Source organism: Mastigoproctus giganteus, chromosome 14 (genome assembly GCF_048544385.1).
Source record: "Mastigoproctus giganteus isolate SK-2022 chromosome 14, ASM4854438v1, whole genome shotgun sequence".
NCBI lineage: Eukaryota > Metazoa > Arthropoda > Arachnida > Uropygi > Thelyphonidae > Mastigoproctus > Mastigoproctus giganteus.
The window spans coordinates 34,075,928-34,103,498 of NC_143588.1; the positions used below are offsets into that span (position 1 = coordinate 34,075,928).

General features: G+C 38.3%; 2 protein-coding genes across 4 annotated transcripts in view; one reads left to right on the forward strand and one right to left on the reverse strand.

Moving 5' to 3' along the window:
• The window catches only part of LOC150075057 (transducin beta-like protein 3), a 472,089-nt gene extending 463,863 nt beyond the window's left edge, over positions 1–8,226 (forward strand). For both annotated transcript variants that reach the window (XM_090388931.1, XM_090388932.1), the window contains exon 22: positions 8,049–8,226. The gene's annotated coding sequence lies outside the window, so the exon portion shown is untranslated. The remainder of the gene's footprint in view (positions 1–8,048) is intronic.
• The window catches only part of LOC150075058 (mitochondrial uncoupling protein 4-like), a 308,741-nt gene that overhangs the window by 292 nt on the left and 280,878 nt on the right, over positions 1–27,571 (reverse strand). For both annotated transcript variants that reach the window (XM_090388936.1, XM_090388935.1), the window contains one exon: positions 25,087–25,189. In XM_090388936.1, the coding sequence (XP_090245062.1) occupies positions 25,087–25,189 (103 nt within the window). The remainder of the gene's footprint in view (positions 1–25,086; positions 25,190–27,571) is intronic.

Below are 27,571 nucleotides of genomic sequence, written 5' to 3' on the forward strand. Positions count from 1 at the left end.
CTTGACCATCTGGGTTTGTGAGGCCATATATTATATTAATTTTAAAATATATTAATAATATTTTTTTAAACCCATTGTGCGACTAACCAGACACTCGGTTTTCATTTCAATTCAAAGTAAATCTTATTGCCTGGCCTAAAGAATTTTAAAAAATTAAGGTTTGCTGCCTACAGGTAGTGGCCAAAGTGAGACAATTAAATAAGAAATACTTGTGTGTGTGTCACTAAAAGGAAAGTAGAATAATACAATCAAATAAACTGAACATAAAGCAGAGTGGGTGAGTGGGAGAATTGTAATAAGAGCTATAGAACACAAATAAAAGAAGGAGGCCCAATAGGATTTAATAAAGAACAGAATTCAACTGGAAATGCAATTACCCTTATTACTTGAAACTTCACGAACAACCCTAGACTACTGAGTATGCCACTCGAATCTATGTAATTTAGAAATTTCATTGATCGATAACTGAATAACTCAATATTACAAGAAACACACACATTTCATTCCTTCATCTGTTGGAATTGGAATGGATATACAAATATGAAATTACATGGTGAAGTCAAGAAGAAAAAGAGAGGATCTGAAGAGGGTTCAGTCAGTTTTGGCCTTCTTCATTGGACCTGAGACTTCCCATTACTGCTAGATGAACCAAATTCAATGGAGGATGGGGAAGCTGCTTTTGTGAACTGCTGCTGTATGTAATTTGTTTTTTTTGTCAGTTTTGGCGAATTTAAACTAAATAAAAATGATGTAATAAACAGAAATATTATATTTTGAGTCAAATTCTCTTACCTGAGATATTTTTTGAGAATAACAACATCCAGGTAAGGTGTAATTAGAATAGTATTGTAATCCAGGACCTTTACTAACAGGGACAAGTAGTCATGCACCAGGATTTCTGAGTGGAAAGCTTCATATTCTTTCTCCAAAAAACCTTTAAGCTGTTCTAAATCCCAGGCTATAAATACAGCCTTTGACATGTGTTTGCTTCCCCTTTGAAGACGGTATAAACGAAAAGCCCCATCAAGCTTCGGGAATTCATCTCCCTTTATACTTCCAATTATTCCCCATGCATGGATTTAGGATCAAAGCTTGTTTTTGTTCCTTTGTCCTATTGCAAGGTTTATTTATCTTTAGACAGGTCTTTCAATACTATTCTAAATCCTATTGAACATCTTTGGGATGAGCTGGAATGGGCTGTTTGTTGCAGGCCTACACCTCCGTCGGATCTCAAGGAACTGTGTGACACACACCACACACTCCATTCCTAGCTAAATTCAGGCTGTTTTAAAGCTAAAGGAGGCTCAGGCCCTAGGTGTACCTAGGGTTTACAATACCGGTCAAAATCTTAATACTGGTATTTCGGTATTTTTAATTTATGAAACCAGGATACTGGTATTCCAAAAACAAACGTTTCTCTCAATAAATTTTGATGACAATTAGTTGCAATGAAGTAAGGAAAAAAAAACAAATACTGTAATTACTTGAATTCATGTTTTAAATAAACTTTTATTTCAGTAATAAAAAATCATTAAAATACAGTTATTCTAAAAACAAAAAAATATATATTGTTACTGCAAAGTTCTTAAGAAACATAAGTAATCAATAGTATGATCATTTATAATGGATCTAATTTTGGTACATATTTGATTAGCGGCAGAAAACGCCCTTTTGGATTCTATTCTGATACTATTGTACTGAGATAATCGTAGCCGATCTCAGTCCATATTTTCTAGGCTTTGAACTTTTTTAGCAAAAATAGTTAAAAGTTACTTCATTAATTTCCAACTCAAGTTCATCTTTTAAAATCTTATTGCAATCGGGCAATTTCTTATTTTTGCATAACACTTATGGTCTTCCATGGTTGAATTATGTTCACCATTTTCTGTAGGAGAAAGACGTTTTATTAAGCGAAGTATAATTTTCACTGTAGTCTCTTTACTGAGTCTGGGAGAGAGCAAAGAGAGGAGATAAGGAATAAAGAAGAGAGCAAAGAGTGCAGTTAAGAAATTCTTCACATATATAAATGCAAAGAACAGGAGGACAAATCCGATTGGACCCTTATGTAATGGACGTGGGACATTATTAGATAACACAGCTGAAGTTGCAGATGAACTCAACAGTTACTTTGCATCGATATTTACATAAAAAACCCTTTGTGTAAATGATATATTATGGAAGTTAAGTTGAAAAAAAATGCAATTAATAATGTTGAAATTTCAAATGATTATTTAATGAGAAAGGCTCCTATGGCATATATCCTATAATCTTAAAGGAGGTGGCATTTTTATTTATTTATTTTTGGGAGCATTAGCAACTAAGACCATATTGCTCCGGGGATATGCGGTGGTCATTCCCTGACCTTTCTCTATCCTCCGTATTTGGTAGTCACGGGCTCGAACCCCAGTCTAATCAAGAATCATGTGCTATGCACTGCTGCTCCTGCCCACCTGGCTATGGAGGTGCTATAGGCGGCAAGTGAGTGCATTGAACCATTAAGGCTAGTTATGAGTAGTGGAGGAACAGGAGTTACGATATGGTCAGACATGAAGTTGTCCGAGAATTGCTGACAGGTTGCAATGTTGCTTGGTGTCCTATGGATGATTTCCATTTGCTAGTAGAGATAACAACATCATAATCACATAAAGGTGATTTCATAACCTTTATGTGATTAAATTATAAACAATTTTTTTTTTTTTTTTTTTTCCAAATTAGTACCGAAAAACTGGTATTCTTTGTATCAATACCAGAAAAAAATTACCGAGATCCCAGTATTGTAAGCCCTAGGTGTACCTAATAAAGTGGCAGCACAGTGTGTTACTCAATGTTAAAGAACCTATATGAAAGAACCCTTCTCTCTCTCTCCCCCCCCTAAAACTTTTGTCGCACATTACTTTCCCATTCCCTGGCAACATTCTATAGTTCTACCTATTCCCAAGCCAGAAAAGACCAATCAGACCCATATAATTATAGATCAATCTCTCTTACTAGTTGCTTGGATAAAACTCTGGAAAAAATTACACACATTTGCCTCACCTCGTATATGGAAGCTCAGATTACGATGAACAAAAATCAATTTGGTTTTTGTAAAAACAGATCTAACCTAGCTCTTATGATAAAGGCTGAGGCAAATGTGCAAAATGGTGAACTTAGATATAGAGAAAGCTTTTGAAACCACATGGCATCAAGCCATCCTTTTTGACCTACATGGTCTAGGACTGAGAGAACAGTTACCATCATTAATTCAGAGCTTTCTTCATCGTTAAAATACACACTCTAGCAACAAGCATCCCTAATTCTGTAGAATTAGGGATGCTTGTCTCACTATATCCAGACACTCTCAAAATATGTATTGCACGGAAAGGAAACTCCAACTGTTAATAAATAAAATGCAATCTTGGATGTTAGAAAACGGTTACCGACTATCTCCACAGAAAACTTTTGCTATACACTTCTGTAAGAAGCAAAAAATGCACCCTGATTCTGAATTGCATTTGGGAAGTCATGTTATACCAGTAGTAGTAGTAGTGGCGGCATATGATGCAAGAAAGCTAGTATTGAGCTTATGCAGCATCAGCCAAAAAAAACAAATCCCTCTAAATGTTTGTCCAGTTTCTCTTTAAATTTATTAAACCTATCAACTTCCACAATGACAGATGGATGATTGTGCCAGCAATTAACCATCCACTGGTTAAAGGCAAATTTCCGCACATCTATTTTACATCTGTCTTTCCTCAATTTGAATTTATGTCCCCTTAGGTTCGTAATCTGAACAAGTGAAAGAATCTCATCAGAATTCAGCGTACTCAACCCATTCAAGGCCTTAACACCTCAGTCAGATCACATTGCAGGTGCCTAGTCTCGAGCCGCTGCAATTTGCAGAACTTAAGCCTCTCTTGGTAAGAGGATCCCTTCTTTCCCCTCACCAATCTTGTTGCCCTTCTCTGTACATGCTCAAGTAAATCTACATCCTTCCTTAAATGAGGCCTCCAGACCTGTATGCAGTACTCAAGGCGTGGCCTGACCATTGCCTGATACAGAGGGACAATCACCCCCCATTTCCCTGGCAGCAATGCTCAGAAAACTTCATATGTGACTGCACAATTACTCCCAGGTCTTTTTCATTTTCTACCACCTTAAGTGTAGTACTACACAGTTGGTACGTTTCTCTGGGGTTACCTCTACCCACATGCAGTACTTTGCATTTGTTAAGGTTAAACTTCAGTTGCCACTTCTCAGCCCATCTGCCCAAATTTTCTAGATCCTGTTGCAGTAGCACACTGCCATTACCAACCCTTGTGTCATTTGCAAACTTTGACACTAAGCCTGATATACCTTCATCAATAGCATTGATAAATATACAAAGCAGCAGAGGACCCAACACCAAAACGAACCCTGTGGGACTCCACTAATAACATTAGTCCACGAAGAGCAGCACCCTCTGTCTTCTCCCACTCAACCATCCCTTAATACCATTCTGCTCCAATTTGTACAGTAGTCTTCCATGCACAACAATGTCAAAAGCTTTCCTGAAATCCAAGTATATGATATCAAAATTATTTTTTGCATCCAGTTCCTTTGTAACTACATCATGATAACCAATCAAATTTGTCAGAGAAGACTTTCCTTAACAAACCCATGCTGTGTCTAGATGATCCTGCAATGCATCTTTAACCGTGATTCCATTATCTTACCTGGAACAGAAGTTAAACTAACTGGTCTGTAATTACTCGTGTCACCCTTCGATCCCCCTTTGTGAATTGGGGGTACATTTGCACATCTCCAGTTCGTGGGGACCTCCTCTGAGTCCAAGTAAATGACATCATATTCCTAGGTTTAAAATTAGATAAGAAATTAAACTTCGTAAGGCACAAAAACGCATATACAAACTATTTATCTGAAGAAAATTAATATCCTTAGAGTACTCTCTGTGATGTCGTGGGGAGCTGACCAATACTCCCTACTTCATCTATATCAAACCGGTAACCCGATCCTGACTAGACTATGATGCCCCTCTATATGACTAACTAGAAAATCAGTATTACAGTATTCAAAAGTTGTTGATGTTCCAAAGGCTCCGGGTGCCTTTGGAACATCAACAGTCCATAGTGTATATGTCAATGCATGCGAACCTCCATTATCCTTACAGAGACAGATGCTTCTGCTTACATATGCATCCAAACTTCAGAGTCTTTCCTCACATCCTGTCTGGCCTTACCTCTTTAGCCCATCTTTCATAAACTGCTACAGGAATAAAAAAAAAAAATGAAAATCTGCTGGAATCAGATTAAAGAGTGTAATGCAAAATTGGAGTGTCCTGCCTCCATAGCTGAGTGGTTAGGAGCGGGAGTGCAGTAGCACACACTCTTTGAGTAGACCGGGGTTCAAGCCCCTGACTGCTGAATACGGTCTATCTGCCAACCCGCACTGGACCAGCGTGGCAGATTATGGTCCATTTCCCTCAGCATGAATTGTTGAGGAGGCTTCCATCCTGCAGTGGGTTGATAATGGCCGCACTTTACCTTTTTTTTTTTTTTTTTTTTTTTTTTTACTAGACAGTATCCACTCAGATACTTAAAAAAATGTGGACCTTGCATGGTCCACATTCAAACCTTTATGATGACTTTTTTCAGAAATGGAGAAAACAGATTCTGGATAATCAAAAAACTAGCTACATTAAACTCATGCATCAATGCACGCATGCACACACACACTGTCTGCAAACATATACTGATGGATCTAAATGCAGTGGTTCTTCCAACTTGTGTTATTTCTAAAACCTTTTAACCTAATTACATTAGTTATACCTCCAAACTTCATGGCTAGCAATGAACATGGCTATTGAAAATGTCAGCAATATGTCTAATCAATAGATAATAATCTATACTGATTCCCTAAGTGCAGTAACTGCTTTACAACACATATTCCTACCCTCATCCTATTTTTGAAATAAATCAGAGCACATGTGATAATTCTCACAGAAGACAACACAGTATTAACAGTGTCACTATTTAATCGGTTTTGCAGGAATCCAGGGAAACGAGAAGGCTGCCCACGCAGCTAAAAATCCTCTCAACCCTGTGTCTTCACACTTGCCTTAGTTCCTTATACAGATTGCAAACCCATTATAAAACAGGAATATATTGGCCAATGGACATCATATGGCAATAAACCCATAATAAGCTCTTCCAAATAAATAAAATACCACAATACCGGAAATCTAGTTCATGGTTAAAACATATGAGAAGAGATTGTCCTTGCAAGGATATGTATTGGGCATACCCATCTCACCCACCTTCACATGTTGACAGATGAGGATCCTCCTCGCTGTCCTCATTGTCTCACACTACTAACAGTGAAACATATCCTACTTACTGTTTCCACAATCTAGCTGCTTTACTGGCAAGTTTTAAATCTCTTCTATCCCAGGGTAATGAATTAGAGATGAATCTCATTCTCAGTGATGAAGCAAATCTGTCCCATCTCTACAAACTTTTCTAACACATGATCAGAAAAATATCACATTTGCATAATTACTATGATAGGCACATTTTGGCCTTAGTTTCCCTTGTGCCAAAAAATTCCCATTAAACCCAAACTAAAACTAAACTCAACAAGTGATACCACTTGTTAAGCCCTAGTGGACAGGTCCCTACTTGTTCACTATGGCTTTTTAAACCAATAAATGTTTTGGGCAGAAAGCTCAAAATGTCATTGTTAGTTGAAATGACAAACTGAAGCTTATACATAAGGCATCATACGTTACACATATGATGCCTACCTGCCCATTGATGACAGACCATACAGCTTCATAAGGGTACCACCTAGATGGTGGTACTTAACTGAGAATATGTAACAACAGACTACTTCTGTAATGGGGAATTACTTATTTGAAGTATAAGAGGAAGGAAACAACTCAGGAAATAACAAACAAAGAGTTTCTGTTATAAAACTCATTTTAGATGGAAAGGGATGAATGACATATGAGTGGCAGAACTATTACTGATCCTGTTTGGATTATACAAATTGTATACATATTCTACATTTATTTACATGCAAAGCTTTAGGGATAGGAATACTAGAAATATATCACATCATTGAGCTAGGAGCTCAATGATGGTGACAATTGAGAGGAAAATGGAAGAGAAAGCGCTGGAGCTAAAAGTAGACAAAGCAGTGATTAGGACACATCGTGAGTTCCACATACAAAGTTGATGGAATCTATCCAATTATATTTATAAGCAGCAAAAGTGACAAACAAACCTTTAGCCATAATGATGAGAGCATCCTTTTACTAATTGCAGTTGGCAAACATTACATAAGGTTACAGGTAGTAAGAATGTCTATTTACCTGCAGGAACATTGTTTGTGGTCGGGCTGAATTTAGAAGTATGATGGCACAAGGATTCTGGCATTTTAAGGACGTCATTAGGAGGAACATTATTTATTACTCACAATCAGCCAATGACAAGATGATGCAATTGTTCACCTTCATTGTTAGTGGTTTGGCTAGGGTTCATATTTGGAGGGGGAATGGAGTGAAAAATTGGCATCCCATATTATTACTAGCCATATAGTGCAAGGAAGCCTGAGGCTCATGCTGCACCAACTAAAAAAAAAAAATTCTGAATTACTCAGAGAGAGAGTCGGAAGTAGAAGGGAATCACCAAGAAAGAGAAGAATGATGATTTCCAGCTCAGGATCCTGGGTGCACCCCTGTTATTCGATTGAACACTACACTAGTAACTTTAGGTCAACTCATAAATTGTAGATATGCATTACAGTGGAGCTTCAATTTTCATTTCTACACATTTAAGACATGCAATCTGCAAACAGTTTGTTTCTCACAATTTATTATTATGTATAAATCTAGAGTTGGTTTGTAATTCAAATAAAATTATATTTCTTAAAAAAATCTGAACAGGACATAAAAAAAATTATTTTATTTTCTAATCTATAATGTTTAGAATTTTTTAGAATAAATGGAATTTTGTTGTATAACTTAAAGGTTTATTCTTGTTTGTTGATAACATTTTTTTTTCTTTCAGAATGTCACTTTTTGAACAAAGATCTATAAAATTCTGTTTTTGCTGATGGAACTTGCTTTCCAGCACGTGAAAACATCATGAAAAAAAACATTGCCAGGAAATTGTATATTTAAGTGATACAAGGTGGTGTGGAAGGCCTTTTGCCTGAGCAAATGACAAACTTTGTAAATATTGAGAGCTGAACTTATTTACTGACCCTTGTAAATATGGTGAACTGCAATATGTAAACTGTTTTAAATAAATAAAAAATACAATAATAAAATAACCAAGTGAACAAGTACCACAAAACCAACAAGTGTCATAAGGCCCTGTTATGTTGTTATAACAAAATAAAATAAACTTATTAAAATGAAAGTTTACCAAATACAATTATATTATGTTCATATTTATGCATTCCCACCCTTATTGAATCATACACATGCAAATTAGTAGTAGTAGTAATGGAGCCATCATACATCCAGTCCCACCTTGGATTTATTTAAGCTATCAACTTCCACAACGACAGATGGACGTTTGTTCCAGCAAATAACCATCCGCTGGCTAAAGACAAATTTCTGCACATCTATTCTACAACTGTATTTTCTCAATTCGAATGTATGCCCCCTCAGATTCATAATCTGAGCAAGCAGAAGAATCCCACTGGAATTCAGTGTGCTCAACCCATTCAAGGTCTTATATGCCTCAATCAGATCACCTTGCAGGTACCTAGTCTCCAGCCACTGCAATTTGTAGAACTGAAGCCTTTTTTGGTAAGAATATCTTTTGTTCCCCTCACCAATCTTGTTGCCCTTTTCTGTACACACTCAGAGGGGAACAGGTATCCTGTGTGTTATCAGACACTCAGCCTAAAACACTGATGTATCCAATATCTCTCTTTTACAGAAGATTTAGGAGAAGTCCGGTTGGCCAGCCTCCCTAAAATTCATTCATGCATACCTTCTCGATGGTAAGCCCTGTTACGTCACTTAGGTGGCAACGAATGTGTAGAGTGGTTCCCTTCAAGACGCCTGGTCAGCGTGAAGAGGAAAAGACCAAACCCTCCACCATATGACAGCACAACAATACAAATGGCCCTCAGTCCCCAGCAGCTTTCACTCTCCCTCTTACGGCAGCGAGAGGATCAGAGTGGAAGCAGAGGGTGCTAAGAATCTCTGGGTACGACCAGGCTGCCATGCACGGAAACTGAACTTGGCCTGTTATAACGTATGATCACTCATTGGTGAAGACAGGATATTAGAGCTGGAAAATGAATTAGAAAATGTGAATTGGAATATCATCGGTTTGGCTGAAACAAGAAGAAGAAATGAATCACTTATAAGTTTATCAAGTGGAAATCTGCTGTACACCAATGGAAACAGTGAAAGGAGTGAAGGTGGAGTTGGGTTTCTGGTCCATAAAGATTTTAAAAACAACATTTTGGAATTCGAAAGTACATCACCAAGGGTGTCAAGACTAATACTCAAGATTTCTAAGCGGTACAAGCTAAAGATTATAATGATTTATGCACCAACAACGAGCCATGAGGATGAAGAGGTTGAAGAAATGTACACCAAAATTGAGAGTCTTCTAGATGAGCAGAAAACCCACTACACTATTATTATGGGAGACTTCAATGCTAAGGTTGGTAAAAGACAAAACAGCGCAGAAAGGGGAATTTTGGAAATTTTGGAATTGGTGAAAGAAATGAAAGAGGTGAAAGACTTGTGGAATTAGCAGAATCTCAAGGATTGTCAGTAATGAACAATTTTTTCAAGAAAAGGGTGAACAGAAAGTGGACATGGAAGAGTCCAAATGGATTAACTACTAATGAAATCGACTTCATCCTCACTAACAGAAGATATATTGTGAATGATGCTACCATCCTGAATAAGGTAAGTGTTGGAAGTGATCACAGAATGGTAAGATGTACTCTTAACATAGATGTAGGAAAGGAAAGGAAAAAACTGACTCGAGTAAATAATACAAAGGTCTTTGAGATAAGAGAAGAGGAGAAAAAGCAGTATGTACTGGAACTTAAGAACAAGTTTGAGCTTCTGCAGACTGCTCAGGACCAAGATATCGACAAGGAATATTACAACTTTCTGAAAGTGATAAAGCCCAAGAAACCTATAGGGAAAAAGAAATCCAAAGAAGAAGAAATTAGTCAAGAAACACTTGTCATGATGAACCGAAGACGACAAATCAAAAGCAAGAAAAACACTGACAGGGAGAAAATTGAGTATACTGAGTTATGCAAAGCAATTAGAAAGAGACTCAGAGAGGACATAAGAAGATTTAACACAAGAAAAGTTGAACAAGCATTAAGGGAAAACAAAGGATTTAAATCAGCAGCCATGAGCAGTAATACAGAAAGACAAATGATACTGAAACTGAAGAATAGCGATGGTATACTTACAAACAGCAGAGAAGGCATAATTCAAATAGCAGAAGACTACTATAGACAATTATACAAGGAGCAGGGGAATGATGCCAGCAGTGGGGAAGATGGATTGCAAAGTAACAACACATAGGACCTACCCGATATTCTTCCTGATGAGGTAGAACATGCATTGAAGAAAATGAAGAATCAGAAAGCACCAGGGGAAGATGAAGTTAATGTAGAGTTGTTAAAATTTGGAGGAAGAGACATAACACAAAAACTGGCAAGGCTCTTCACAAAGTGCATAGAAAAGGTGTGACGCCTAAGCAGTGGAATAATGCAATCAATGTGGAATAATCCATAAGAAAGGAGATAAATCAGAAATTGGAAATTATAGACCAATTAGCTTGTTATCCCACATCTACAAGGTTGTTCACAAGGGTCATTACTAACAGATTAGAAAGAATACTTGATGAGAATCAACCGAAAGAGCAAGCTGGCTTTAGGACAGGATTCTCAACTATGGTCACCTTCACGTAATATCACAGCTAATGGAGAAAGAAAATGAATACAAAACACCATTATGCCTGGCATTTGTGGATTATGAAAAGGAATTTGACTCCATACAGCATAAGGCAATATTTCGGGCACTGGAAAGACAAGGCATAGATACCCCATTAGCATAGGCATTTGATGCAAGAAAGCAAGCTTATGCAGCATCAGCCAAAAAAAAAAAAAACCACCTACACTTCACCCCTCTGTTTGTTCGAAATACCTGTCCAGCTGAGCCTTAAACTTATTTAGGCTATCAACTTCCACGACAAGGGATGGAAGTTTGTTCCACCAACCAACCACCTGCTGGCTAAAGGCAAATTTCCGCACGTCTATCCTACATCTGTCTTTCCTCAATTTGAATTTATGCCCTCTCACGTGATTATTCTGAGCGAGAGGAAGAATCACCTCTATCAGATCACCTCGCTGGTGCCTAGTCTCCAGACACTGTAATTTGCAAAACTTAAGCCTTTCTTCCTAAGAGCACCCCTTTGTTCCATTCACTAATCTTGTTGCCCTTCTCTGTACTCGTTCCAGCAGCTCTACATCCTTCTTGAAATGAGGCCTCCAGACCTGTATACAGTACTCTAGGTGTGGCCTGACCATTGCCTTATACAATGGAATAATCACCTCCTTATCCCTGCTAGAAAAATTCCTGTATATCATTGACAATACTCCATGAGCTACTCTTGCAGCCCGTCTGCACTGCTCAGAGAACTTCATATCTGCCTGCACAACCACCCCCAAGTCCCTTTCACTCTCTACCACTGTCAGTGTAGTACCACAGAGTTGATACGTTGCTCTGGGATTGCTGTTTCCCATGTGTGGTACTTTACATTTGTGACTGTTAAACTCCATTTGCCACCCATCTGCTCAACCTTTCCAGATCCTGTTGCAGCAGCATAGTGTCAGTAGTGTCCTTGACAACCCTGCCAACCTTTGTATCGTCTGCAAACTTCGACATTAAGCTTGATATACCATCATCAATATCATTTATGAATAGACAGAACAATAATGGACCCAACACTGAGCCCTGAGGGACTCCACTAATAACATTAGTCCACGATGAGCAGTGTACATTGATTACCACTCTCTGTCGTCTCCCCCTCAGCCACCCCTTTATCCACACCAGCAATTTGCCTCCAATGTCACACTGCTCCAATTTGTGCAGTAGTCTTCCATGTGCAACAGTATCAAAAGCCTTTCTAAGATCCAAGTATATAATATCAAAGTTATTCCCTGCATTCAGTTCCTTTGTGACTGCATCATAGTATCCAATCAAATTGGTCAGGCAAGACTTCCCCTTAACAAAACCATGCTGTGTCCGAGCTATAACTGAAGTCTTGTCTAAATGATCCTGCAGTGCTTCTTTAACTAGTGAAGAACAAGTATGCCAAAGAAAGGGAAATAATGATTGAAGGAGCAGTAATTGAAAAGGTGGAGTCTAATAACTTGTCCCAGATAAGTATCTGGTACAAGTTATTAGCTGTAATAATGATAAACGGCTGGAAGTCAAGAGAAGAATAAATTTTGGATGGATAGCATTCAGGAAATATAGTCACATACTGAAGAGCAATATCCCAGTTTGTCTGAAATGTAAAACAATGAACCAATGTATACTCCACACCATGACTTATGGAAGTGAAACTTGGGCACTCACCAAAAGAATGGAAGAGAAGCTGAGAACTACACAGCGAAGAATGGAACGAATTATATTGGGAATCAGACTGTTAGATAAGAAGAGAAACACATGGATTAGGCATCCAACTCAAGTAAAGGACATTCTTATCAAAATTAAAGAGCTAAAATGGTCTTGGGCAGAACACATAGCTCGAAGACATGATGACAGATGGACTAAGAAAATAACAGAATGGTACCCAAGAGGAGCTAGAAGAAATCCTGGAAGACAAAGATGGAGATGGATAGATGAAATTCATGAGTTTTTGGGTAGTAAACGGATGGCCAGTGCTCAAAACAGAAGGAACTGGAAAGTTGCTGGAGAGGCCTTCATTCTGCAGTGGATTGAAAATGGCTGATGATGATGATGATGTACACACTCAAGTAACTGTGCATCCTTCCTAAAATGAGACCTCCAGACCTGTACACTGGGTGTGGGAAAATAAGGTTTTCCCACACCCAGTGCATCAGGCCAAGTATTGATTACACAGTACTCAAGACCTGGCCTGACCATTTCCTTACACAGAGGGACAACCACCTCCTTTTCCCTGCTAGCAAAATTCCTGTATATTATTGACAATACCCAATGACCTGCTCTGGCAGCCTGTTTCCATTGCTCAGAAAACTTCATATCTGACTGCACAATTACTCCCAGATCTTTTTCATTTTCTACCACCCTAAGTGTAGTACCACATAGTTGGTACATTTCTCTGGAGTTACTTCTATCCATGTGCAGTACTTTACATTTGTCAATGTTAAACTTCAGTTGCCACTTTTTTTTTTTTTTTTTTTTTTATGAGAACCCCAAACACGAGATGTATTAGAACCTATAGTACTTAGTACCGTGCTTGGGTTGGAGGTTGAGAAGATGAAAGAAGATATTTGTTGACATTGGACTTGAACTTCTGTAGATTGTAATTTTCAGGAAATACGTATGAAGGAAGGTTGTTCCAGAAAACGGCAGTTGAATGAATAAATGAGGAAGATGAAAAGTTGGTTCTGTGGGTTTGAAGCCGGACAGAAAATGGATGTTGACTGGTGGCGGCACGTGTTCGAACTGTTTTGAAAGAGAGAGCGGGAATTATAGAAGCCAATTCAGAAGAAAAGTGCCCATGGAAGTATCTGTAGAAGAGGCATGCAGCAGAAACAGTACGTCTATGAGAAAGCAAGTGGAGAGACTCTGTTAGAGATGAATCATTAATTAACCTAACTGCCCTCTTCTGAATGGAATCAAGAAGCCTGAGAGAGGTTTTGGGGGCCCCACCCCAGATGTGGGAACAATATTCCATGGCAGGGCGGATTTGCGATTTATACAGAGTGAGCAGCTGTTTGGAAGAAAAGTAACGCCGAGAGCGAAAGAGAAAACCAAGTTTTTTAGATGCAGAGGAAGCAATATTTGTAATGTGCTTGTGCCAAGAGAGATTAGAAGTCAGGGTAATCCCCAAAAGAGATATGTCATTTTGCCTAGAAATTGGAGTGTCACTAAAGATAAGCATTAGGAGCAGAAGAATCCTTTTTGGGAGATATAAGACAAGACTGAGTTTTAGAAGGGTTGAAATCAACTAAGTTGTCTTTGCCCCACTGGACAATTGCCTGAAGATCGGCATTTGAGGAATTGGCAGCAGATTTTCGAAAACTTGAAGCTGATTGAGCAGGACAAGGTTTCTCAAAATGGAAAGTTGAATACAATGTGCTATCATCGGCAAAACTATGGATAGGATTTCCAGTCAATGGAAGAAGGTCATTGATATACAAGAGGAAAAGAGTGGGGGAAAGAACTGAACCTTGGGGGACACCGGCATTAGTGGAGAAGTTAGAAGACATAGAGCCATCTACCATCACCCTCAGTGAGCGATCAGAGAGAAAACTGGATAACCAATTACAAAAAACAGTTGGCAAACCATAAGATGGAAGCTTGTTTAGAAGACCTTTATGCCAAACACGATCAAAAGCCTTTGAGATGTCAAGAGCAACTACTTGTGTTTCACCGAACCTTTCCATTGAATTAGTCCATAAATGGGTAACATAAGCCAGAATATCACCAGTGGATCGACACTGACGGAATCCATACTGGCGATCGTTGATCAGACGGAAGGTTTCTAGGTAGTTTAAGAGTTGCCGGTTAATTGATTTCTCCATTACTTTAGAAAGAATAGAAGTAATTGCAATGGGACGATAATTGGATGGGAGGGATTTGTCACCCTTTTTAGGAACTGGCTGGATATGAGCAAATTTCCAAGCAGAAGGAAAAACACCTTTGGAATAAGAAAGTGAAAAAAGGTGGCAAAGAATAGGAGTAAGTTCAGGAGCACAGGTTTTGAGAACAAGTGGAGAAATACCATCAGGACCTGGAGCTTTCTTGGTATCAAGATTCATCAAAATCCTTCTGATATCCTTTTGACGGAAGACCACAGAAGGCATTGAATGGAGCGTGTTAGGAATGGTGGGAGGTGTTTTACCAAGATCATTAATACATGAGCTGGAAGAAAAATGGGATGCTACCAGGTCAGCTTTATCCTTGGCTGAAGTGACAACAGAACCATCTGGTTTGGACAGAGGTGGGAGCAGAGATGGACAAAAGTTGCGGCCAATAGCTTTGGCAAGAGACCAGAATGCTCGGCTACCATTAGGGCAAGAAGCAAGTTTTCTACTCTTAGACTGTTCAAACTCTAGTTTGGACTGATTAATAACTGCTTTACAATTGTTGCGAGCTTTGGTGTAGGCAGAAAATTAAAACTGAAGAATTAGAAACAAGCCAATTACGATATGCAACATTCTTCTCTTGGACAGCCTTAGCACATTTGTTGGAGAACCAAGGTTTAGATAAAGGACGAGATTTTAAAGTGGAGTGTGGGATAAAGGATTCCATTCCTGCAAGAATAATTTCACTGACACGATCTGAGCAAACGTTGACATCAGAAGTTTTGAAACAGTAATCAGACCAAGGAAAAGAAGAAAAGAAGTCTCGCAGGTCATCCCATTTTGCATTCTTGTAATGCCAAACAATACGAGGTTGGGAATAGCCATGAGATAAAGGTTCCATTGGAGCAGAGGCAATCACCAAGTTGTGATCTGAAGTGCCTAAAGGACCTCTCACTTCAACCTTGTACTTAGAAGGGTTGTTTGTGAGAAAAAGATCAAGCGTATTGGCTGTATGATTAGGATTGTCCGGTATTCTTGTAGGTAAATGAACAATCTGTGCTAGGTCATTAGTAATTGCAAAAGCCTCAGCATCTCGACCTGCTGGGTCGGTGTGACTAGAAAACGGAAGCCAGCTGGAGTTGTGAACGTTAAAATCACCAAGGAAAATTACCTCACTGTTAGGAAAGTTGGACTGGAGAAAGTCAAGTTGCAAAGAGAAGAAGTCAAAGAGCTCCAAGTGATTAGTGGAATTGGGAGAACGGTAGAGACAACAGATGAATTTTACACAATGAGGTAGAGAGATTTTAAGCCAGAGAAGATCAAAGAGAGGAGATTCCAAATTGCCAAGTCTCTGACAGGGAATATCAGAACGGACATATGCACAAGTACCACCTTTGAGGCGAAAGGAATCATACAGCAAATAATTTGGACATCTGAGATGAGCAGTAGTTGAATCAACTGATAACTGAGATTCAGTCAGAAAAAGTACATGGGGTTTGGAAGACTGCAAGTGGAAATGGACATCGTTGAGATTAGAATTGAGACCACGTATATTTGTGAAATGAATTAGGAAGTCCTTGGGAGGTTTAGATCTTTTCGCAGATAAGCTTGCTCTATTATTTTGACAATTCATGGTGTATTCAATAGTAAGAAAAAGTGGGTGGGACATGCTGTATGAAGTAATGAAATTTTTGGATATGGCGTACATGTGGTAAGAATATACCCAGATCCTTGACATAACGTGGCCTCGACAATGCTCCCCGCATACACACTACTCGGACTCCCTCCAGTCACTATCTGGCAGAGTAGAGGTAGCAAGATTATACACTAGCTGATCCGGAAGCCTCCTAGAGAGTTACCAATTGGTTTGGTCCGGTGTACTATCTAGCGGCCAGCCTGCAAACTCTGTTTTAGAGCTGTACCCTCGAAATGTAAGGAATATTGGATCTCGCCACGACATTCATCATAACCTCAAAAATAAATCAATCGTACTGCATGATGCAAGAGATAGGGAAGGGCTGGCCGGAACTTAGCTCTAGAGACTAAACATGGGTTCCACCACTTCAAGCCTCCAATAAGCAAAGTGGTCGTATTTCACCGGTTGATGAGAGTCATCTACCACCTAGTACTGCCTGGTAACATAGAGGGGCGGCGTTCCTCCATGTGGTGTGGGCGCCACACCTCGACCCCTGCTTACGTTGGTTCACACCTGGGTGGTCACCCACCATGTACTTGTGCATGGAGGTTATACCCAGGATTATTAACAGTCCCACCATCGTGAAGGTGCAAGCAGAGGATTTGGCTGTCATAGACCATCTGGACTTTGCCGAAATTGGGTCCACTTGACTTAAGTGTCACCCGAATATCAGTTCCATCAGCGTTTTAGACTCCCAGGTAGCAAGAACAGCTTGTCTGGCATATCTGAGAGAATGTCTGTGACAACCTCAAGGACCGACTTCTCAACCCATCTGCCAAATTTTTCTAGATCCTATTGCAGTAGCACCCTGCCATTACTGTTATTAACAACCTTGTCAACCTTTGTATCATCTGCAAACTTCAACGTTAACCCGATATACCTTCATCAATATCATTAATAAATATGCAAAACAACAGTGGGCCCAACGCCAAACCCTGGGAGCCTCCACTTATAACATTTAATTATGTAAATATTAGAAATATTGCTGCTCTAAGTGATATTTTGCAGAAAATTAAGAATAAAACAATAACTATAATATAAAATAATTATTTTTTCAATTCTTAATGAATTACTGAAAATATGGTAAATCTGTCACCACATTTATGAATGCTTCCATAGAAATGAGCAGAGTTCTGAACAATTTTGTTGCCACCCTTGGCAGTAGTTTTTGAGGATATGGTTTAGGATTACCCAGAATTGATCCATTAATTTATATCGGAGTCAGTGTATCCTTGGGTCACAGATAAACATCATAAAAGAACCACTTTTATGTACTGGCATTACACTGACACTTCTCTGCACCCTATATCTTTCTTTCTTCAGTAAAGACAGATACGAAGTACTTATTCAATTCAACTGCAATGTTAACTGAGTTATATAAGGTTTTCCCACACACACACCCAGTGCAAAAGGATCGATATGATTCACATTCTTAGAAGATTCCCCATTCTTTGCGGTAGTATTATAGTATCAGTTTGTACCTGCTGTAGGCTTCTGTACTTTCCAACTATCTCATGCTATCTTTTTCTGCTCTATTTGGCCAGTCAGCTCGGCATCCTGCTCAGAGTGCAATATTTTCTTAATGGTATATGGGCATTCATGGTTTCTGCATTTTTTGGCTTTAAAGGTATTCAATAATTCAAATGTATTTGGTCTGCAATCCACCCAATTAATAGATGCCTTACCTTGTCAAAGTATCCCCTTCTGAAATTAAAACCCCGTGCCTTTAACTACTGCAACAAGTTTCTTCATCCAACTGACGATTGCATGATTAATATCTGACAATGGTTCCTGTAACTAATGATGTAGTGAAGAATATTCTCAACCCTAGTATTTTCTCTGACATGCGCCGACTGGGCTAGACGGGTGGGTAAAGTGCCTGCCTTGCAACCCAAAGGTTGCGGGTTCGAATCCTGCCTCAGGCTTGGATCAAAGTACTGCAAAAACCTTGGGAGTGCATTATGGCCACAGAAGCCGATGCACCAACAACTACCAAAAAAAAAAATTTCTCTGACATGCTGGTTTATTAAAAAAATTTTTTCCCATCATGAGTTTCCATACCAACCTAGCCTGAATAGGTAATAACCTCCTCTGTCGATGCATATAATAACCCTTCTATCTCATGAATAGGCCCAGTTCTTTTTTTTTTTATTATTATTGAGTTGATAGGTGCTGATGCTTTTACTGCTTCATGAATTCTCTCTTTGTACCTCATGATGGTGGATATAGTTGAGTGATATAAGGTGAAGTCATGAGCAAGTTCCGTCATGGATTTAAATTTTTTGTTTTGTGTTATTATTTTCAGCCTAATCTCTAAGCTTATTGTCTTTCTCTTCTTCTTGACACGATCATCATCATCATTAACCATTTTAAATACACTGCAGGATGAAGGCCTCTCCAGCAACTTTCCAGTTCCTTCTGTTTTGTGCAATGGCCATCCATTTACTTACTATCGCCATTGTCTTACAGGTTTTCTTCTAGCTCCTCTTATGTACCATCTCATCATGTCTTCGAGCTATGTGTCCTGCCAAAGACCATTTTAGTTCTTCAGTTTTGATAAGAATGTCCTTTACTTGAGTTTGCTGCCTAATCCATGTGTTTCTCTTCTTATCGAACAGTCTGATTCCAAATATAATTTGTTCCATTCTTCGCTGTGTAGTTCTCAGCTTCTCTTCCATTCTTTTGGTGAGTGCCCAAGTTTCACTTCCATAAGTCATGGTAGGGAGTATACACTGGTTCATTATTTTACATTTCTGTCTGTTGATGACGTTGTAGAGCGGATATCATCTTTTAAGGGCACAAAAGGTGATATAGTTGTACACGTTGGCACTAATGACATTAAGAGTAGGAGACCGGCGGAATTACTTGACAAGTACAGGTCACTGATGAAAAAAAGCCGTGAATTAGGGTTGAAATTGAAAGTGTCTGCAATTCTGCCCAGACACGATAGGAGGGAGTATATGATGAGAGCCCTGTCAATCAATTCGGCCCTGGAAAGATTGTGCAGGGCTCAAGGGGTAGAATTTTTTTCAGCCTGGTCTGTACTTGTTAACAGGAGAGACTGCTTCTACAGGGATGGGATACACTTAAATAGAAAGGGTGCAAGAATGTTTGCTGATGCTATCGAGGCAATGTTAGGTGGGTCGGAAAACTGCTAGATTGGGGGGATACAAGGACTAATAGATTAACAGTAGCCACTGGCAGAGGTGAAAGTGATTCTTGCACTGCTTCTATTGGAATGAGCCGCAGCCTGGAAAATAAGATGCAGGATATTTCAGAGACTGCTGGGAATCATTGGGGTACAAGTAAACACATGGGTTGTGTTAGGGTAGCTAAGAAAAAGAACAGGTGCATGTATACTTGTGTGTACACCAATGCTAGGAGTTTAGTAAATAAATTTGATGAATTTGAGGTATTGCTCAAAACATCAAAGGCAGATATTGTGGGGATTTCAGAGACGTGGTGTCACACAGATATAAGAAATGCAGAACTGGAATTTGGGGAGTACAATGTCTACAGAAAGGATAGACAGGATAGGAAGGGAGGAGGGATTATGCTATTAGTTAAAAAACACATAAAATCCAAGGAAGTGAAGCCAGTCGACATCGCTGGACAGTGCAGTGTCGAGTCAGTTTGGTGTGACATAAGCATTGGGAGATCAAAATTGAGAGTAGGAGTGTGCTATAGGCCTAATGACTCTGATGAGTATAATAAGAAACTGTTCGGAGAAATAGAGTGGGCCAGTAAATCAGAGAGTCTTATAATGGGGGATTTTAATTTCCCAGATATTGACTGGAATTTGGGGGCTGGTCACTCACACAGTAGCAAGGCTTTTGTGGATTTATTGGATGATTGTTTTCTACATCAGCATGTTCGGGAGGCAACTAGAGGGAGTAATACTCTTGATTTGATTATCAGTAGTGATTCTTCATGCATTAAGAATCTGCAGATAAATGAACCACTTGGTGGCAGTGATCACAGTGTGCTGAAGTGGGAGTTACTCAAAGAGGTAACTACCATTAGGGGTAAAGGGAAGGGGTATTGCTTTCGTAAAGGCGACTACAATGGACTGAGACAGTATTTAAATTCTATACAGTGGGATCAACTGATGATATTGCCAACAGCAAATTCAAAATGGGAAGCATTCAAAGAACTTATTGTGGAAGCTACTAGGCTTTACATACCAACTAAGAAATATTGTTCAAGGTTTAGGCCTAAATGGTTGTCAGATGAACTAATAAGGCATATGGCAGAGAAGAAAAATGCATGGGATACATACAAATTAACACGTGACACGGACGCCTATGATAGATACAAGTTGATCTGTAACCAAGTTACAAAGGAGGTTAGGCAGGCGAAGGCAGATTACGAGAGATCCTTGGCAAGGGATGCGAAGAAAAACAGCAAAGAGTTCTTTACTTATGTAAACTCTAGAAGGAAGGGGATGAATCAGATTGGTCCACTTGAGATCGATGGGTCAACTGTTGATGACCATGCTCGGGTAGCTAACAAACTAAATGAATATTTTGCATCGACATTCACACATGAGGAGTTATTCAGCGAGGGGAATGCCAGAGGTGTATTCAACTCTAGCAGTAAGCTAGAGAATCTTGTAATAACTGAGAGCAAAGTGGAGGAGAAATTGTTGAAGATAAACACAAGAAAGGCACCTGGGGTGGATGGGATCTATCCAGTTATATTAAAGGAGGCAGCAAAGGAGGTAAGCAAACCCTTAGCCATAATTATGAGAGCTTCCTTGGACTCAGGGGAGGTACCCATTGACTGGAGATGTGCAAATGTGACCCCAATTCACAAAGGGGGATCAAAGGCTGACACAAGTAATTATAGACCTGTGAGTTTAACTTCTGTTCCCGGAAAATTAATGGAGGCACTGGTGAAAGAAGCACTGCAGGATCATCTAGACAAGACTTCAGTTATAGCTAGGACACAGCATGGTTTTGTTAAGGGGAAGTCTTGCCTGACCAATTTGATTGGATACTATGATGCAGTCACAAAAGAACTGGATGCAGGGAATAACTTTGATATTATATACTTGGATCTTAGAAAGGCTTTTGATACTGTTGCACATGGAAGACTGCTGCACAAATTGGAGCAGTGTGGCATTGGAGGCAAGTTGCTGCTATGGATAAAGGGGTGGTTGAGGGGGAGAAGACAGAGAGTGGTAATCAATGGACACTGCTCATCGTGGACTAATGTTATTAGTGGAGTCCCTCAGGGTTCAGTATTGGGGCCTTTATTGTTTTCTGTATTTATAAATGATATTGATGATGGTATATCAGGCTTAATGTCCAAGTTTGCAGACGATACGAAGGTTGGCAGGGTTGTCAAGGATACTACTGACACTATGCTGCTGCAACAGGATTTGGAAAGGTTGAGCAGATGGGCTTCGAGGTGGCAAATGAAGTTTAACATTGACAAATGTAAAGTACTACATATGGGAAACAGCAACCCCAGAGCAACGTATCAACTCTGTGGTACTACACTGACAGTGGTAGAGAATGAAAGGGACCTGGGGGTGGTGGTGCAGGCAGATATGAAGTTCTCTGAGCAGTGCAGACGAGCTGCAAGAGTAGCTCATGGTGTATTGTCAATGATATATAGGAATTTTTCTAGCAGGGATAAGGAGGTGATTATTCCCTTGTATAAGGCAATGGTCAGGCCACACCTAGAGTACTGTATACAGGCCTGGAGGCCTCATTTCAGGAAGGATGTAGAGCTGCTGGAACGAGTACAGAGAAGGGCAACAAGATTAGTGAATGGGACAAAGGGGTTCTCTTACGAAGAAAGGCTTAAGTTTTGCAAATTACAGTGTCTGGAAACTAGGCACCAGCGGGGTGATCTGATAGAGGTGTACAAAGCCTTGAATGGTTTGAGCATGCTCAATGCTGATGGGATTCTTCCTCTAGCTCAGAAAAATCACCTGAGAGGGCATAAATTCAAATTGAGGAAAGACAGATGTAGGATAGATGTGCGGAAATTTGCCTTTAGCGAGCGGGTGGTTGGTGGGTGGAACAGACTTCCATCCCTTGTCGTGGAAGTTGATAGCCTAAATAAGTTTAAAGCTCAGCTGGACAGGTATTTCGAACGAACAGAGGGGTGAAGTGGAAGTGGTTATTTTTATTTATTTATGTTACTTTTTTTTTTTTTTTTTTTTTTTTTTGGCTGATGCTGCATAAGCTTGCTTTCTTGCATCAAATGCCTCTACTAATGCTAATGCTAATGCTAATTTCAGACAAGCTGGGATATTGCTCTTCAGTATGTGACTATATTTCCTGAATGCTATCCATCCAAAATTTATTATTCTCTTGACTTCCAGCCATTTATCATTATTACAGCTAATAACTTGTCTCCACCTTTTCAATTACTGCTCCTTCGATCATTATGTCCCTTTCTGTGGCACACTTGTTCATCATTACTTTTGTTTTAGCCATATTCATCTTTAGTCCAAAATTCTTACTAACTGTGCATAACTGATTAAGATTTCCTCTAATTCTTTGGGATCGTGGTTTATGACCACAATATCATCTACAAATCATAAATGCTTTAGGTACTCTCCATTCACATTGACTCCTTTCTGTGACCAGTCTAAACTTCTGAAAGCTTCCTCAAGGGCAGCAGTAAAACAGATTCGGAGATATTGTGTCTCCTTGTCGAACTCCTTTCTTGATTTTAATGACCCTTGTGAACAACTTGTAGATGTGGGATAACAAGCTAATGGTCTATAATTTCCAATTTCTGATTTAACTCCTTTCTTATGCAGCAAAACTATAATTGCATTATTCCACTGCTTAGGCATCACACCTTTTCTAATGCACTTTGTGAAGAGCCTTGCCAGTTTTTGTGTTATGTCTCTTCCTCCCAATTTTAACAACTCTACAGTAATTTCATCTTCCCTCCAGGGCTTTCTGATTCTTCATTTTCTTCAATGCATGTTCTACCTCATCAGGAAGAATGTCGGGTATGTCATATGTGTTATTAATTTGTGATCCATCTTCCCCACTGCTGGCATCATTCCCTCGCTCCTTGTCTAATTCTCTATAGCAGTCTTTTGCTATAAAGAATTACACGTTCGTTGCCACCTAAGTGACATAACAGGACTTACCATCGAGAAGGTGTGCATGAGTGGATTTTAGGGAGGCAGGCCAACCAGACTTCTCCTAAATCTTCTGTAATAGAAAGATATTGGATCCATCAATGTTTTAGACTGAGTGTCTAAAACACTGATGGGACCAAACTACCCTTCAATACTCGTTTCCCTCTAAGGAGGAACTTGACAGGATATGGTGAATCAATTTTACATTTGCTAGCCATATTAATTGAAGGGTTGTTTGGTTCCCGAGGAAACAAAAAGTTTGGGAATCACACAATGATAATATTCACTAGCTTTGAACTACAGAGAGAGAGACTAGGTCATACTGAGAGTAGCCAGGCCTACACTGTACTAAGCGCGAGATGTGCATTGTCATCAGTAAGTGTGTGTCTTATTGTTAGGACTCAAAATTTGTTTTTTTTTTTAAATTTCATATATGCAACTGTCGTAACTACGATAGTATCTGTACTTTACAAAATTGAAATTTACAATATAATAGAGAATTTAAATTAACAAAGTATCACAATTAAACTGTTGATTAAACTTTAACCCTTAGTGAAGTTAAATTTAGGCTGCTAAACAAAACCCTAAGAAATTCTTGCTAAATCGATAACAAAGGCTATCTGAATGTTAATCTGTAACTTTCTTTCCAAATACTTATCTAAACACAAAAATAAACTAACCTACATGAATTCCTATAGGTCATATTATAACCTATAGGAATTAGTGCAGTGGTTTTCAACCGGGGTGCGCAACAACATTCCAGTGGTGCCATGTAATTTGGATTTAAGTTACTTAAACTTTTTTTTTTTTTTTTTTTAAATTTATATGTTTACGTAATATCTCTATATAAAGAATAAATTATATACTGTGTATATATAATTTGTATTATGAAATATAATTTTTTAAACTATATTATTGTAATAACTATCATATAACATATATTTTTTTTAATATTACACACACACACGGAGAGAATCGGATCTAACAGGCAGAAAATTGAGTAGGGGAGCCATTATTAAAAAAAGGTTGAAAACCACTGGTTTAGTGTATTAAAATTAAAAAAATAAATAAATAAAAATTATTTCAAAAACTAACCTGCTATGAAGTATTTCAGAAATACACCAGGTTTAATATTAGTATCAATATTAGTAAATGATGTGAGAAAGTAAGGTTATACAGCATCAGAAAAGAAAAAAAAAAAGAAGGAAAAAAATTCCCATTTCATCTGTCCATTCCTCTCAAATAGTTTGTCCACTTCCACAATGATCAGTGGAACCTTGTTCCAACAATCAACTGCCTATTGGCTGAAGGCAAACTTCTGCAAAAGATACTGTTGATATGCTAAATTTCTGTCGCTTTAAAACTTTTATTCACACTTTTTTTGTGTTTTTTTTTTTTTTTTTTTTTTGACGATGATTCATCACATTTTTGAAGAATGATTTAACAAGAAATAATGAAATATGCTTGTATATCACTGCTATAAAAAAAAAACATTTACCATTCTTGTCCAGATAGGTATAAATCCTTTGTATAATGCCATAAAACCTTCCATCTTTATAGTTTTTAAAAGGCAGTCTGTAGATGATTTGTAAAGCAATCCTCTGAAAAAAGAAGTGCAAAAATTAAGTAATAATATAATAATGCTAATAGAAAACATTTTTTGTTCTCCATTTACTGAGTACTGGTGGGGATATAACTCCAAATTAACAGTGCAACACAAATCCTTAATTTAACTGATAAACTATGAAATTTTTATTTATTTTTTTGTTATGAATCAGTCATTTTCTAAAGGAATAAGAATAGAATACAGTAAGGACCCCCCCCCATATCCACGGGGGATACATTCCAAAATCTACCGTGGATGGCTGAAACCGCAGATATAAGCGAACAGATGCTGACCCCATATATAACATGATTTTCTTGTACATACGTGCATACATACGTATGTACAAGAAAATCATAATTGATAAATTAAATGCACGGTAAGACATTACCAACGTTAAATACAGTAATAATAAAGTACAGCAGACTCTTGATTTACCGAGATTGGATTAACCTGGACACTTCATGACTCCAAATTTAAAAAAAAAAAAAAAAAAATCAACCAGAAATCATAAAATTCAAATAACTAGAATAGGCATAAAGAGATATTTTGCAAGTCGTAAATAAGCGACAAGAACCGGCATTACAAGTTGTCATTGGGAGATTAGTGTACCTATTATCTTGCAACCCCTGCTGTTCTCACACCTACCGCTCAAAACAAAAAAAAAAGAGAGAGACCAAATGTTTAGTTTGATTTAGCGCGTCGCATCGATTATTGTGTTCCGTCGCACCGCAAAAGGACAAATTTTGTTTCGTTATTTATGTCAGGGATGTCAGAATTTTTTTTTGGAAATCATAAAAATGATGGGCAAACGCAAGAATTGTGCTTTGAAATTATTCGAAAGTTTGAAAATGGTGCATCCGTTAAATCTCTAAAGAGCCATTATAATGTTGGTGGCCAAACCATATGCGACATAGTAAAAAATAAAGGGAAGCTATTCGATTTAAAATCAACATCATAAAAAATAAAGGAAGACATCATATTGGACATGTGAGTAGTACATGTTAAGTTTTTTCGTTTTTTTTTCTGTGGGGGTAACAAATCAGCAAATACGGGAGCACAAATGTACATAAGGGTTATTCAAATGGAAAGAGGATAAAGGCAGAAACAAATGCTTATATTATATGGCAAAATGAAGTATCCAAAGCTCCTAAGACATGCACCAACATTTAATTAGAAGTTATCCAACAAATGATAATGGTTTCTACTGAAATAATTCACTGACCTATTGATCAGGGCCAGACTTAGACAGGTGAAACTGTAAGCCATATCAGGTGAGGAGCTCCCAAAATAGTAATGAGAAAATTTTATTTTCACAAAGGAAACAGCAAAGCCCCAAGACATGGATGCTTTGGCTCAGACCTAAATCTTGCACTGATCCACATGTCTAAACATGCATGTGAAAGTCATTTGTACATAAATCAAGTTTATAAACAAGGTGGTAGTAGTAGTAGTGGCAGCAGCATGTGATGCAAGAAAGCATGTGTATGAGCTTATGCAGCATCAGCCAAAAAAAAAAAAAATCACACCATTCCCTCCAAATGCCTGTCCAGTTCCTCCTTAAATTTATTCAACCTATCGACTTCCACGACAGATGGAAGTTTGTTCCAGCAATTAACCACCCGCTGGCTAAAGGCAACCTTTGTATCATCTGCAAACTTTGATATCAAGCCTGATATAACTTCATCAATATCATTGATAAATATACAAAACAACAGTGGACCCAACACCGAACTCTGTGGGACTATAGTGAGGTAATTCCCTCACTATAGTCCCACGTTTACAAAATCAAATTAAGAGATAAATAAATAGGCCCAGAGGAGGTTAGTGGAATAACAAGTTCATTTTTTAAATATTTTATAATTTTTTAAAGTTTTTTTTTAAAATTCTTGTTTGATTTGTAACAAGTTAATCGAATGTTGGCAATCAACTCAAAATTAAAAGAAATTAATTTCTAAAAGCATTATGTAAAAAGTTTTTGTTTTTCAAAACTTCATTCAGAAATGAATGAAACCATACAGCCTGCCCCTGTAGAAAACTAACTATAGGGACTCAATATACATTTGGCATCTAGAGTAAAACTGGTGGTTTCTAATTGTTTTAAAAATATAAAAGAAGTTTATAAAAAAATGAGTTCCAATAAATGCAGAATTACAAGGGCTTTAAAGTCTTGCTAATTGTACACTCCTGGCCAAAAGTATTAATATATAATACAATTTCTATATAACATTGGTGTGGATACACCATAGTTTACCCATTAATTAAACTACATACATAGTGTAAAGGCATCGTGATTAACTGTATCTCATATTGTGGCTACCTTCACAACGAGATACCAGGTATTGCACTACTTTGAATAAGTAACGCTTCTCTAGTAGAG